Genomic DNA, 16,410 nt, shown 5'->3' with positions numbered 1-16,410 from the left:
GTATTGCCTGGTTGGTACTATAGAATATGTTGAAGAAACAGCTTCTATGAAGATTAGCGAGGACTTCACACTTTTGTGAACGTTAGTAAGGACTTTTTGAGTTGTTAGATGGGATGGCGTCACGGGCCTAGCAATTCTATTAGCTAAAATCGTGTGGCACTTGCATTTAGCACCCCAATGCTTAGCACAAGTCAGCCTTCTACCCAACTAGTACAGCAATAACACTAAAAGAAAGAGTTCAGAAAGAGAGATTCTATTAGTTGAAGGACGCTTACAACTTTCTAAGATGATCCACAAATGATGGGTCTCCCCCTTTTATAGGCATAAGGGAACTTTCTAGACCCCTTTCTACACATTTTTTCTTCTAGAGTATTCTAAAAATATTCCAAGTACATTCTTTACAAAATATCTACCTTTTCTAGAATATTCAAATGCCTCTACTTCTAGAGCATTCTACCCTTCTACTAAGTTTTAGAAGGTTCTAGAATAACCTATATAATTCTAGAGAGTCTAGAAGATTTTAGAGTTCTCTACATAATTTTAGAGATGCCTAGAACATTCTAGGACATTCTAGAATCTTCTACAATATTCTAGAGATGTATACAAGGTTCTAGAAGCTTCTCCAAGAAACTCCTACATAACTCTAGGCTTTTGGAAGGTACTCCACTTTTCCATGCTTGTTTAGAGCCTCCAATATGCTTATAAAATGAGATATGGTGAGCCAAATTGTCACCCCGTGACAATCCTCCCCCACCTGAGATGTCCTCGTTACGCCTTTTATCATATTCCCTTTTTCGGAGAATTCGTTGATGATATCTTTGATAATTGGCTTGATCCTCCCATCGAGGCTTCGGTTGTGTTGCACACTCCGAGCATCGGATCTTCAAAGCCTCGCACGCCCCTTACCCCACAGCACCATTGATAAGTTGTGAGGCTGAGACCTTCTCAACTTTACCCTTCTCCATGGTCACAATCGGGACCATGCATGGAGACTTTTCCTCCATTATGCATAGTGAGTTTATGTGGGGCATGAGAACTGCGTTCACATGCCTTAGAAAATCCATTCCCAACACCACTTGGAAGTCATCCATAGGAACTACAGAGAAGTTAACATGACCCCCACTAGCCGATGCACAGCCTTACCCCGTGTGCTACGCCAACCGCAGGCTTGGCCTCCGGGTTAACAAACTTGAACCAACCCTTTTCCTTGGAGACTTTGAGACCTAGTCTCTTTGCTTCACCCTCAACAACAAAGTTGTGACTTGCTCCGGTGTCCACCAAGGCATGGTTGGACTTTGCTCCTACATGCATTTCCACATACATAAGCCCTTTGGATGTGGCCTGGGGACTTCTACCTTGGCCTTGATTGCACCAAGGATTTGGAGATAACCCATGCATGTCTCCTCCTGGGCTGGCTTCTCTTCCTTTGCCATCATCCAGTGAGTCCCCCCCGCCCCTCTTTGGACAATCCATTGCCCGATGCGGCCCACCACACAAGAAGCATTCTGATGAGGCCTTAGGCTTGTCACCGCCTCCCTTGCTATCCTGGTAGCTCTTGCCCTTGCCCTTCACTAGCCTAGGCTGACCTTCCATAGGATTGTGATGGCCTTTGTCTCGCTCACCTTTGCCCTCGTGGGTTGGACCCTTGGGTTTAGAAGAGTCCACCCTCATAAAGAACTCAATCAAGGATTCTGCGACCGCCATAGCCGAAGCCAAGTCTTGCACACCACGGTGTTGCAACTCTTGCTTAGCCCATGGCTGGAGTCCATCCATGAATGTAAAGAGGGAATCCTTCTCGGAAATATCCGAGATCTCAAGTAGCAGCTCAGAAAACTCCTTTACATAGTCCCGGATGGTCCCCTTATGTGATAAGGGTCAAAGCCTACCACGGGCCTCGTACTCAGCATTTTCAAGATAGAATTGCTTCTTAATTTCTCTCTTGAAATCATTCCAGCATTAGATAGAGCACGTACCTCTCTCGATGTCAGCATACTGTCGTCGTTGCCACCACAAAGCCGCAGTACGCCAGTATCATGAAAGAAAATAGAAGCCGTCTTCACCTTGGTAGCTTCCTCCTCAATGCTTCGAAGTATTGCTCTGAGCTCCAAAGAAAGTTATCAAGCTCCCTTGAATTCCTTGCCCCATAGTAGCCCTTAGGCTTAGGTACATCAATCTTGCGGGTTGAGTGGGTGGTGATTGCACCACTAGTCACTGCCTTCTTGCATAGCGCCCAATCTGCCTTCACATCCTCTATTTCCCCGCGCATGGCCTCGAGCTCACCGAGAACTCAGTCTTGGAAGGCTTGGATCTCTTTCCTCAGCATGTCAGAGATGGAGTTCAAGGTACCGAGCAACTCTCCATGAAGCTCTTTGTTCCCCTCCTCAAGCTCCTCAAAGCTTTGGTCTATATCGTCGAGCTGATCCTTCCCATCGGCCACGGTAAGCTCCACCCTAGCCAACCGTGCCTCCATCGATGCTATAGGGTCCCTTGAAACCTCCTTCGACCGGCCGCCCTTCTTGGAATTGGTCAGGGCAGCAACATTAGGTTGCTCCTCAACCTGCACTTCAACAATCTCGTGGCTCGACATGGCTTCCATCTTGCCTTCCATCATGTCCCCACGTGAACTTGGCTCTTATACCACTTGTCACGGGCCTAGCAATTCTGTTAGATAAACCTGTGCAGCACTTGCACTTAGCACCCTAGCACAAGTTAGCCTTCTACCCAACTAGTGCAACAATAAGACTAAAAGAACACAGTGAGAGTTAAGAAAGAGAGCTTCTATTAGTTGAAGAATGCTTACAACTTTCTGCGGTGATCCACAAATGAGGGGTTCTCCCCATTTTATAGGCATAAGGGGAACTTTCTAGACCCCTTTCTACACATTTCTTCTCTAAGAGTATTCTAAGGATATTCCAAGTATATTCTTTACAAAATATCTAACTCTTCTAGAATATTCACATGCCTCTCTTTCTAGAGCCTTCTACCCTTCTTCCAGAAGGTTCTAGAATACTCAACTCAACAAAGCCTTCGTCCCAAACTAGTTGGGGTCAGCTAAATGAATCCTTTAGAAAAATTTCATGAAGAAGATGAAAAGAACCTACCCCGACTCTAATTCTGGTTCTAGTTGGGTTCTTTTACTTGGATCATTTTCTTCCATTCTATCCTATCCAAGGTCATGTTCTCTGTTATGTTCCTAGCTATCAAGCCTTTCCTCATTGTTTCTACCCAAGTTGTTTTCGGTCTGCCTCTACCTCTTTTTACTCCATCAATGTAGCACGAGTCGCCTCTTCTCACCGAAGCATCCAAAGGCCTACGTTGGATATGTCCAAACCATCTTAAGCGGTGCTCTCTCTTCTCACCGGAGCATCCAAAGGCCTACGTTGGATATGTCCAAATCATCTTAAGGGGTGCTCTCTCATCTTCTCTTCAATTGGTGCCACCCCCACTTTTTTACGAATGTCTTCATTTTTAATTCTATCTAACCTTGTGTGGCCGCACATCCATCTAAGCATTCCCATCTCTGCTACACTCATCTTATGCACATGCTGCTTCTTGGTGGCCCAACATTCTGAGCCATACAGCATGGCTGGCCTCACAGCTGTCTTATAAAACTTTCCCTTCAACTTGGCAGGGATTTTACGGTCACATAGAATTCCTGAGGCAAGCTTCCACTTCAACCAACCTGCTCTTATTCTATGGTTAACATCCTCTTAAATCTCACATTTTATGTAGAATAGAACCAAGATAGCGAAAGATATCTGTCTTAGGTACCTCCTGTCCAATCATATTTACTACACCCTCGTCCTGCCTCCTTACATTACTAAAGTTGCATACCATATATTCTGTCTTAGTCCTACTCAGTCTAAAACCTTTGGATTCCAAAGTAGTTCTCCATAACTCTAATTTATCATTTACTCCTGCTTTGGTTTCGTCGAATAATACTGTGTCATCTGCAAATAACATACACCACGGCACCTCATCCTGGATTCCCTCCGTAAGTTCATCCATGACTAGCGTAAAAAGATAAGGGCTTAGAGCTGATCCTTGGTGCAGTCCTATTACAATTCGAAACTCACTAGACGTGCCATCCGTGGTTCTGACACTAGATCCGTGGTTCTGACACTAGTTACTGCTTCATCATGCATATCCTTAATCACATCAACATATTTAGTAGGAACTTTTTTCCTTTCAAGGACCCACCACATAACACTCATGGGAACCCTATCATACGCTTTCTCCAAATCAATAAAAACCATATGAAGGTTCTTTTTATTTCTCTAAATCTCTCCATTAACCGCCTAATCAAGAAGATAGCTTCCATAGTCGATCGTCCGGACATGAAGCTAAACTGATTCACTGACACCTTAGTCTCTTTTCTTAGTCTATGCTCAATCACCCTCTCTCAAAGCTTCATGGTGTGACTCATTAGCTTAATTCCCCGGTAATTGATGCAACTATGAATATCCCCTTTATTCTTATAAATAGGTACTAATGTACTCTTCCTCCACTCATCAGGCATCTTCGTAGTCTTCAAAATATTGTTAAATAATCTAGTTAATCAAACCAAACCCACATCACCCAATCATCTCCAAGTTTCAATAGGAATATCGTCAAGCCCCCTAGCCTTACCTAATTTCATATTTTTCATAGCTACTCTTACCTCGGATGTTCGGATTCTACGAACAAACCTCTGATTTGTATCATCGAAAGCGTTATCAAGTTCTCCCAAATTCGCTACAGGTTCTCCATTAAACAACTTATCGAAGCAACTTCTCCACCTCTCTTTAACCTCGTTTTCTTTTACTAACAATCTTTGATTCTCATCTTTGATGCATTTTATATGATTCAAGTCCCTGCTCTTCCTTTCTCTCATCTTAGCAAGCTTGTAGACATCTTTTTCACCATCTTTCATCCCTAACCTGTGGTAGAAATCATCATATACCTTGCCTCTAGCTTCCCTTACTGTCTTCTCAGCTTCTTTTCTAGCCAATTTATACTTCTCAATGTTCTCCTCATTTCTACACTTATGCAAACATTTATAACACTCTCTTTTAGACCTAATCGCCTTTTGGACCTCCTCATTCCACCACCATGTGTCTTTAAACAGCGGCCCACTTCCTCTAGATTCTCCAAGTACCTACCTAGCCACTTTTTTGATACAACTAGACATCCCATTCCACATAATATTAGTCCCCTCGTCAAGACTCCAAGGTCCTTCTTTAAGTAGTCTATCCTTAAACATCTTTAGTTTTTCCCTTTTGAGATCCCAATACCTAGTCGTCGGATGTCTATCATCTCTATCTTTTCTCCTCCAACGTTTGATGCATATATCTAACACCACCAGCCTATGTTGTGTGACTAAACATTCCCTGGGTATGACTTTACAATCTTTACACGCAGCTCTGTCCTCTCTCCTATTGAGGACAAAATCTATCTAACTACAATTGTTGCCACTACTAAAGGTTATCAAGTGTGAATCTCTTTTCTTAATAAAAGTATTTGTTTAACATCAAATCATATGCCACTGCAAACCCTAAAATATCTTCTTCTACCTCATTCCTATTGCCAAAACCCAATCCTCCATGAACCCTCTTAAAACCTCCACTAGTTCTTCCCATATGACCATTTAAATCTCCTCCTATAAATAACTTCTCTCCATGTGATATTTCTTGGACTACTTCATCCATCTTGTCCCAGAATTGCTTCTTGACATAATCATTTAATCCAATTTGCGGGGCATAGGCACAAATAACGTTAATCGTCTCTTCACCTAATACTAATTTAATTAGAATAATTCTATCACCCTTCCTTTTAACATCTACAACCTCATCTCTTAGGCTCTTATCTATTATGATCCCTACACCATTTCTATTCCTCCTTCCCTGTATGCCATAACTTGAAACCCGTATTTTCTATTTCCTTAGCTTTTTCTCCTACTCATTTAGTCTCCTGAAGACAAGCTATATTAACTCTCCTTCTACTCAGTGTATCAACTAATTCCCTCAGCTTACCTACTAGTGAACATATGTTTCAAATGGCTAAACGAATCCTACTCTCTTGGACTAGCATCCTCACCCCCCTGCACCAGTCTAGTAGAGTGCGAGGACCCTTGCCCATTTTCCACTACACCCGGGCACCGATGTGGCGCGTCACTAAGGGAGTGACGGCCCAGGACTCGCCTCCTCATCCCCCATGAAGGTGCAAGGACCCTTGCTCATTTAACACTACATTCGGGCGCCACACTACATCTGAGCGCCGATGCAGCACGTCGCTAAGAGGGTTACGTCCCAACGAATTTTCTATAGGATTCATTTCATAGAAGAGTGACAAAGTTTTCCAAAAGGTTCTAGAAAAACCTACATAATTCTAGAAAGTCTAGAAGATTATAGCGTTCTCTACATAATTCTAGAGATGCCTACAACATTCTAGGACATTCTAGAATAAGGCTGGCCCATTGCACGAGACTCCTGCCATTGCGGGGTCTGGGGAGGGCTAGTTGTACACAACCTTACCCCTGCTTTGTAGAGAGGCTATTTCCGTAACTCGAACACGTGACCATCGAGTCACAATGGAGCAACCTTACTATTGCGCCAAGGCTCGCCCTCTAGAGATGGATACAAGGTTCTAGAAGCTTCTCCAAGAAACTCCTACACAAGTCTAAGCTTTTGGAAGGTACTTCACTTTTTCATTCTTGTTTTGAGCAACCAATATGCTTATAAAATGAGATGTGGTGAGCCAAATTGTCACCTTGTGACAGATGGTGTCTTCCAGAGGCAAACATGTTGCAAGTGGTGATCGACAATCAATCGAATAATTTGCTAGTTGGGCGATTATTGACGAAATGTTTTCATTTGTTTCTGTATGATGGAAGTAACATTAAAAGGCCAAGAGGCTAAAAGAAAACAAAGATCGAGAAGGGACCCTAGAAAGGAAACAAATCAACGAAAACAAAAGCAAGAAGATTAAAAAGACATCACTCGAGAACAAAAACAATGTTCTCATTTTTTTGGACATCATAGGCCTCTCATAGCAAAACTATTGGAGGATTTTAGGAAGATTCTTGTTGCGAAAGGGATCACTGGAAATGATTGCACGGTATGTGGTCATTATGATCTAGTATCATACACTAACTCATCAAAGGATAAAGGTCTTTTTATGAAGAAGATAAAAGTTGCAAGGCCAGACATTGTGAGGTTTGCTACTTTTCCTGCATGGAAAAGTAGACACAAGTAAAAAATAAGGGCAACGTTAAACCAGAGAAGCAGGGGAAAGGCATGTCAAACAATTCTAACTTCTTCGTTTAAGAATAACAATGTTCTTACCCTAAAGATATCTACACCACCAGTTTGCATGCATTGTTGGTGAAAGTGGCAAAAAGCTCGTCAAGGCACTTCTATAAGGCCATGGGCAAAGCAAGAGAGAATTAATAATTACAAAGATTTCGATGAGAGGTGGGAAATATGGATATCCAGTTCCATTGACCCGTACACAGCTAGATACTTTCACGATATGCATTTAACCATAACGACCACTGACTCTGACAAATAGGTAGCTAGATGCCTAAATTAGATGCTTCTCAAGTCATGTAAATGGTTCCCCAAAAACACTCAGAAGTGGAAGAAGACTATGGTAAAGAGATCTGTTTTCTACTTTCATAATAAAAATAGTGGCAGAAGTTCTTCAGAGCTAATGGAGAAAGCTAACGGGGTGAGTCTAGGGGAAGGGTTCTAGGGGAAGGGTTTTAGGGCAGATGATTTGGACATTTGGATATCTCATCTACATCTCTTTGACAACAGACTCTTATTCTGTGAGGCCACATTAGAAGCGTTACATCTCAAAGTTGTCTTGAGATGCAATGAGAAAATATTTGATCTAAGGATAAAATTTCCTGGGGTTGTTGCAACGGAAGTTAAAGTGGTAAATGAGTTGTCCCAGGAAATTGAGGCGATTTTGTGATGTAAAGGGTGTAGACTCCCTGGCTAATACATGGACACTTGTATTGTGTTGGGAAACCAGTAAAATCATTATGGTACCCAATGGTGGGGATTTTTGACATGATGGAGCTACGAAAGAGAGGATAAATTGAAAATGGTGGGAGGATTGCAGTACACGTTCATTCTCCATTATCAACAAAGTGCTAGAACATTTAAAAATGCTACAAAGGGATTTCCTACAGTACAATAAATAACACAGTCGGAACTATGACGTGGTCAAATGGGAACAGGTATGTAATTCAAAAAAAGAAGATTATCTTAGGGATCAAAAGGATAAAAGAATTGAATCATGTTTAACTGTGAAAATGGCTATGGGAATAGGAGAGGAACAGATTACGGAAGCAAGTCAAGGAGAGAAAATACAAAATAGGCATTGAAAACAAATGGAAATCTTCAGGTGTCTCCAGGAGAGTGAGATCAGGTGTATGGCAGGTTGTTTCTATTGTAAAGGTAAAGATTGATTCAAGGATTATGTATAGAGTAGCTGTAGGCTATGTTACCTAGTTCATTGGCTTGGTTTCGCGGTATGCTACTATTATATGAACCTGGTTCGCTAGATGTAGGCTTCTTAGGTTTGTTAGTTTGATTCGCTCTAACCCTGCCAGTGGTTGTACTTAGGAAATCCATTCAAATCCTTAAATATATGAGATGGAAATTGTGAATCAAACGTGAAAGTTTGAAGATATATATAAGAGCTGGAAATAAGAAATTTGGAAGTCGGAGACTGGCATCTGATCAGTTATCATTCATGCTGGTTCAAATTCCTTAGCTTTAATGAATTGTAGTAAATCTTATTGTGAATCAGTTCGCACTGTACTCGTTCACAGTACGATACATTAGACCAAATCAAGTAACTAAGGGTGCAGGTAGTAATATTAAGAATTCAGAGGTCCGTAGCAAGACACCATTACAAGTTTCCCTTAGTGTTCTCTTTTGAGTAGTTAGTGTTTGAGGGGTAATGGCTAGGGAGTTGTTTGAAAAACTAGGTGACTGGAATTTTTTGGAAAGCCACCATTTAAAAGAAACTAAGGTAAAATCTTTAAAGAGTCTACTTCAAGATGGTGTCTATGTTGGTGTCTATGTTCGGACATCAGGGCCGGATTCAAGGATTGAGAAATGGTGTCATAGGCCTTTTTGAGCTAAGTCTTTTTATAGGTCAATAGTTTGCTTGTCCGAGTTGTATGCACCCACTTATTGGCTGCATTCTATCGAGGATTGATGCAGGAGCATCCCCTGGATTTACTACATCAGCCCATATTTTATCCCTAGTGTAGTATTCATTTGTGTGCTTTTGTCATTTGTACTACTTTCATATGTAGTGGGGTAGTTTAGTCATTAGACTAGTTGATGAGTCCTTTTATGTCGTTTTACTTCACTAGGAGTAGTTTGGTTATTTTGTTGCTACTCATGCACTTTTTAGTCATTTTCCTTTACTTAAGGGTAGTTAGGTCATTTTACTTGTAAGTGGTCTGTAAAAGGGATTTTTCCCTCCATTTGTAGCAACCTTGTTTTGAATTGGAAATAAAAATCTCAGATCTAGATCTATAGATTGGGTTTTGGTGAGAAATTTTTAGCTTGAGCTGAAATTTCTACTAGAATTCTCCTTTGTAGTCTTGTAGAATAGAGAATTGAAGGCTAGAATCTCAGCTTTTTCTCTATTCTTCTCATCCCTAACCTTGTAGTTTGCAAGGATTGTAGAAATCTTGCATCTCCTTGCAAGATTCATGGAGTTTCTTTCAAAATTACAAAGTTGCTGGAAATCTGAAGCTTCCGCGCATTTCTCCGCTGCATCAAGGATCCTCCCAGGATAGAAGATGAAGCTCACAATGCAAAATACTGCCTATCCATATGGACAAAACCAATTCATATGCTCTTCTTTTCTTTTCGTTCTATTAGTAAAACCACTTCTTGCAAATACAGCAGAGAACATAAAGCTATTGACAATGGAAAAAGCAGAGTGACTAACATGCACCAAGTTTCATGTTCCATACCAGGGATGAAGGGTCCATAGGAGCCTTTCCATCCTTCCAAGCAGCATCCAAGTATGTCCTTAATGACATGCCAACAAATACCTGTTACATTTATAACGCAATAATACATCCATAGAGATAAGGAAGTTCTGTTACCTTAAACATTCTAAAGATGCACATTATCCTCAGCACATTCAGAAAATTGTATTCGGTGACTCAAAAAAATGCTATAAACACTAACCAAGTTTTACCATTTAAAAAAAACACTAACCAACTTTCGACCGGTTAAATCAGCTGCAGCTTTCACACTTCCAAGACGGTGTATGTTAGAAGCAAACTGTGTAGTTATGACTCTTCCTTTAGCAGCTGAAATATTGCGTAATAGCGCATCTCTTACAACAGTCTCACTAACAGATCTTCCAGGTGACAAAACATTTGTCGAGTCACTCATCATCTGAAAAGGATTAGTTATTAGTTAAAGAAATCGTGCTTAGATACTCAGTATTTACCAAGACTACAGCTTAGTAGAGGTTGACAGCAGACTGGCATGAAAAGAAAGGAAATTTTCATGTTTCTCAAAAGAAACGGAAAGAAATGGCAAATTCTCTAATAATGATGTTCAGATTCTGAAGAAAGGGAAAGAAATGTATAGTTCTATGCATAGTTTTCATTGGTCTGTGTTGAGGGTTTGGAGCATTACAACCCAACATGGCCCCAAGCCAAATAGGCCCATGGTTGTAAATTCCTACAGAAACCGACACAAAACGACCGAAATGTTTCTATTTCCACCCATACCGAAACGCAAACCGAAACGCAAACCAAAATCACGAGAGTATTGGCGGTATACTATATTAGCATGTGTTGCATAATTATATTTATATGAATTATATGTAAAAAGTGACGTGTGTATTATGTATAAATATTTATATTAATTGCATGTGAAACATGGCATACTGAATTATACAACAACGCATTCCCTAGGTGTTTGCTGTGGTCATTATGGATGGTTGTCTTGCTTATGTGATGGTTATTACTAAGTGTGTATCTGTACTTATTTTAGCATTTTCTAAGTGTCATCTAAAATTCTATCATTTCCATATGTTTCTGTCATTTTACCGGATTTCCACCGAAATTTCAAACCGAAAAGGAAATGTTTCTGTTTCTGTGGTGACTGAAACTGAAACCGAAACAGAAATAGAAATCGAAACCAAAATTTAAAACCTTGCATAGGTCTGGGACCCACATCCTGTGGATAAATTAAACATATTGAGCTTTGAGTTTGACAGTCTCATTCATTCCTGAAAGGCTGTCCAACATTGCATCGTAACATCTAAAACTTAGAAAAGCAAGGAGTAAGTACTGCAATTTGAAAACATAGAAAAATAAAAAGTAAAGGGATTCAAGAAAAGTCTAAAATAGGCATTATTACTTAGAAAAAAAATGATAGTACTCTATCAGATTTCATATAAGTATGAATATCATACCAACGTTGGCATGATACCTTCCATATAGTCTACCTTGTAGTGTTATTTAGATGAAGAACTAGAGAGATCACCAGATTATTCAGAGTTCACCAATAAAGAAACTGCCAATAAAGTATGAATATCTACCAATGAAACACCTTCTTTTGAAAGTTCTTCTAAAGCTTCGCGATCAAAAATCTTCCCATCCAACGGTGACTCATCAATCTATGAAACAGTGAAGCTCACTATAAGGTTAAAACACTGTAAACCGAACAAAAAAAAAAAAAAAAAAAGAGTAATCAATATAGATGCATCACTTACCTTCCAATCTCCAGTATGAAAGATAGTACCATCGCGACAGCGAAGCACCAATCCACAACAATCAGGAATAGAATGGGTAACCCTGATAGGTTCTACTTCAAATGGTCCTGCAAGAAACCTTTTCTTGATCTTAAATAGCTTAAGCCTAGATGGAACAAAAATTCCAAACTCCTTCAAACGCTTTTTAATCAGCTGTAGACAAAAAGAAGGGGAGACGTGTCACCTTTCTGTACTGAAAAGCAGAGAAGGTAAGAGATCAAAATACTTGCTAGAACCGTAAAGGTTTTTTCTTTAATGGTAAAAGCATAAGAGTTTATTGATTTATTTATTTATTTATTTACTTTTGAATGGTAAGTAGAATAAATTGAAAAAACAGACTGAGAAAGTCTGGGAAAATGATACAAGACTACAATATAATATATAAGAGGAAAAAGAAAATCAAGGGGGTAGAAAGTCAAACTGCTCCAGACTATCCCTAAGAACCCTTATCCGCTATTCCATTCGCAGACATCCTCACATGATAAGCATTTATATGTGCATCACCAACTCAATCTTGGATTTCATCAAACAAAGCGGCAAATCTCCATGGACTTGAGTGAGTCCCATTGATCCAACTTATCACATTCTTTGAATCACCTTCTATCTCAACCTTTTCTGAGTCAATATCTGGTAAGAGCTTAATACCATGGTGGATGGCATGCACCTTCACCTCATTTGCATCCACGACTCCAATGGGACCCAAGTAGGCCCATATAACATTTCCTTGATCATATCTAAATACTCCCCCGACCCCAGAAGGTCCCAGATTTATACTAGAACCGTCGAAGTTAAGGTTAAAAAAGCCTTGAGCAGGTGCTTCCCATACTTGATTCATTTTTGGCTCATCCCTAGCACCATTGCAGATTACTAACCAACCGAAGCATAAATCATAGGCGGACACGAATGCGAAGCTAGGAATGGATCACACCCAAGAAATAGTGAGAGCAATCATTTTATTGAAAAGAAAGATCTCCTAGAGAAACCTTTGAAGATCCTGGAGTTTCTTTCCTTCTATAGAACCCATATTGTTGCAAGAAAGGATACCTTCAATAGAATTTTCCCTTTTCCTTTCCATGGTGTCATTTCCCAATTTTATAGCAATTCCGCTAGCTTAGCCGGGAATTATTCACCCATGCAACATCAAACCTGGATAATAATCTATTCCAAATTTCTCTTGCTACCCTTCAATGCAATAGCATATGATCCACCATTTTCCCAGCCCCTAGACATAGTGCACAGTGATCTATGATCATAGTTTTCCGCTTCCTCAAAAAATTGAATGTCTGTATCCTTTCTAAAATTGCCACCCATGCAAAAGCACAAACCCTGGGAGGAGCTTGGATGCTCCATACCTTGGCAACTTTAGAGACTACAGTGCACGGGACTAAGTGAAGATAGAAGGATTTAGCTGAGAAATCCCCCCCACCCCGAGTTCCAGACCCATATTCTCTTATCCACTCCAAAGCGTTTTCTGTATGTCCTTTCCAAAGATGCCATCAATCGATCCACTGACTCAAGTTCTCTGTCAAAAAAATCCCTCCTAAACAAAGGGGCCGAAACTGCTCTACTCTCCCTTCCAGAAAAGTAATCCATAACCAACACATCTTTAACTGCTTGCAACCGCATACAATTCTGGATATAAATCCATCAAAGGACGAGGTTAGGACCATATGTCACACCAGAATCTAATGTGATCCCATGTGTATACTCTGAATCTTATAACTTTTGCAAACTTTGTCTTAAATTTCACCACATCACGCCACATTGAGGAACCCTTCTTTCTGAACCTATCCTCTGATTCCCATCCTCCTGCTACTGCACCATACGAAACTGCTCTACTCTCCCTTCGAGAAAAGCAATCCATAACCAAAACATCTTTAACTGCTTCAACCACATACAATTCTGGATATAAATCCATCGAAGGACGAGGTTAGCACCATATGTCACACCAAAATCTTATTTGATCCCCTGTGTATACTCTGAATCTTATACCTTTTGCAAACTTTCTTAAATTTCACCACATCACGCCACATCGAGGAACCCTTCTTTCTGAACTTATCCTCTGATTCCCATCCTTCTGCTACTGCACCATACTTGCTTTCAATCACCTTGGCCCATGGCATAGATCTCTACTCTCCGAATCTCCATAACCACTTACCCAGCAACGCTTGATTCATCTCCATAATTCTTCGAATCCCAAGTCCTCCAGCCCGAATGGGCTTGCACACCTCTTTCCACTTTAGCAAGGGAATTCCTTTCTTCTCGTATGATCCTCCCCATAGGAATCTCCTTTGGATTTTTTTCAACCGGAGTACAATACCCACACCATTGAGAGCTGATAGATGGGGATATTGGCTAAGACCGCCTTAATCAAAGTTATCCTACCCCCTTTAGATACAAGGTTTCTTTTCCATGTGTCGAGCCTTCTTTCTACCCTTTCAACAATCGGTTCCCAGCATTCTTTTTTGGTCTACCCGCTCCAAGTGGCAAACCTATATAAGTGGAAGGAAGAGTATCCACCGAACATCCCATGATTCCTGCCAAGCCGATGATTACTTCTGGATCCATGTTGATACTAAAAACCTTTGACTTGTGGAAGTTTGATCCTTGACCCGTGATCACTTCTTAACACCGAAGAATGGCTTTTAGGTTCACTATCTTCAGAGTAACAGGGGAGCTGAATAATAGAGTATCATCCACAAAATGTAAATGAGAAATTTCCAGGTTTTGTAGCCCTACTTCGAAACCTTTAATTAGTCCTTCTCATTTTCTTTTTTCCAGTAGTCTACTGAGGGTCTCCACCACTGTCACAAATAAGAAAGGGGATAATGGATCTCCTTGCTTAAGACCCTAGAAGATTTGAAGAAACCTTGAGGGGGTCCGTTTATGAGAATTGAGAACAAGGCAAATGAGACACATTTCATAATCCAAGATCTCCACTTTCTGCCAAAGCTCATTCTCCCAAGCAGATAGTCAAGGCAACCCCATTCCACCCGGTCATACGTTTTTCCATGTCTAGCTTGTAAACGATACCCTATTTACCCATCTTCGCTTGGAAATCAATCGACTCATTGGAAATGAGAGCAATCTAGGATTTGTCTTTCATGAATGAAGGCACATTGGGATGGGGATAAAATTTTATGCATAACTTTTTTAATACAGTCGGCAAGCACTTTGGCAAGGACCTTATAGAAGCATCCAACCAAGCCAATTGGATGAAAGTCTTGTACCCTTGTTCCACCCTTAACTTTTGGAATAAGAGCTATGAAAGTTGCCCCAGTCCCTCTATCAAGCTCAACCCATCGTAAAACTGTTGAAAAAAGCTCATAATATCCCCCTTAACATATCCCCAGCAATGTTGAAAGAAAGCTAGGCAGAAGCCGTCAGGACCCAGAGTTGTATCCTTCCCCAATGAGAACACCCCCTTTTCAACTTCCTCCTCATAGAAAGGACCTTCCAAAAGGTCACTATCATGAGCCCTAGACTTCCAAACTCTACACCTTCAGGAATTGGGCGGACAATTGCTTCAAAGGAGTATAGACTGCTATAGAAATCCACAATCTCACATAATTATCCCCTTTTCCTCCGATAAAGATCTGTTTACTTCCAAGGCTTCAATCTGATTCCCCCTCTTCTCACGCCAGCCATGGCATGAAAATATGATGTATTCTTGTCACATTCTTTAAGCCATTTTCTCTCGATTTTTGTCGCCATGAGATTTCATCTTGAAGAATTATACGATTATGTTCTTCCTTTAGAACCCCAACTTCTGCCACTTCCTCTTCGCTTGCTGAGCCCAAATCTTCCTTCTCCTTTATCTCTTTAATTCGAGACAATAACCATACTTTCCTCTCCACTTTAAACCTTACATTTTCCTTATTCCATTCCTTTAATTTTTGTTTCACAAATCTAAGCTTTGAGCCAATAACCACATCTGCTTTTCCAAACACTGTATGCTCGTTCCACCATTTCCCCATCTTTTCCTCCATCTTAGGAACTTCCAGCCAAGCCAAGTCAAACCTAAAAGGAGAGGGGCCAAGGAATCTAGTCTTGGATCCAAAAGAATCGGACAATGATCCGAGTCCGAATGCTGAAGAGCGCTATGGAAAACTTCCGTAAAGCTGTTAAGACAAAGTGGGCAAAGAAGGAACTTGGCAAGCCTACTTTTACTTTCACCTTTGGACCATGTAAATTGGGCCCCCATCAATGGGAGATCAATCAGCTCGTTGCTTATAAAGTCTGAAAATGATCTCATAATTTGGCTAGAACGGGCACATCCCTTGCTTTCCTCCATTGATCTAATTTCATTAAAATCCCCACCCAAACACCAAGGATGGGACCATCTACCTCTTACCCCCTCCAACTCCTCCCAGAGAAGGCTTCTTTCCTCTGTAAGAACCGGACCATAAATGCTAGAGAAGTTCCATAATGAATTCTTATTGAGATCCTTCACTACAATTGACAAGGAAAATCTACCAAACCAAGAGTCCACCATTTCCATCTTGATTGCGTCCCATGCTACAATAATTTCACCGGGCGCCCCAACGGCATGACACATCCCTTGATAAGAAGTCCCAATAACCCGGAACACCCAACCCCTTAATAGCATATCTGCTGAATCAG

The 16,410-nt window shown here is 40.7% G+C and overlaps 1 protein-coding gene across 3 annotated transcripts in view; it reads right to left on the bottom strand.

Moving 5' to 3' along the window:
* EMB2746 (RNA-metabolising metallo-beta-lactamase family protein) overlaps positions 1-16,410 on the bottom strand; it is an 87,102-nt gene that overhangs the window by 40,587 nt on the left and 30,105 nt on the right. For all 3 annotated transcript variants that reach the window (XM_077371704.1, XM_077371705.1, XM_077371706.1), the window contains 4 exons: positions 11,749-11,940; positions 11,575-11,652; positions 10,236-10,418; positions 9,986-10,066 (listed from right to left, as the gene is read on the bottom strand). In XM_077371704.1, the coding sequence (XP_077227819.1) occupies positions 9,986-10,066; positions 10,236-10,418; positions 11,575-11,652; positions 11,749-11,940 (534 nt within the window). The remainder of the gene's footprint in view (positions 1-9,985; positions 10,067-10,235; positions 10,419-11,574; positions 11,653-11,748; positions 11,941-16,410) is intronic.

The sequence above is a fragment of the Tasmannia lanceolata genome, unplaced genomic scaffold (genome assembly GCF_043159265.1).
Source record: "Tasmannia lanceolata isolate RefF3 unplaced genomic scaffold, GAP_Taslan_0.1 ptg000037l, whole genome shotgun sequence".
NCBI classification, from domain to species: domain Eukaryota; kingdom Viridiplantae; phylum Streptophyta; class Magnoliopsida; order Canellales; family Winteraceae; genus Tasmannia; species Tasmannia lanceolata.
The sequence above is the reverse complement of the archived record's forward strand: the minus strand, read 5'-3'. Positions and strand labels throughout refer to the sequence as shown.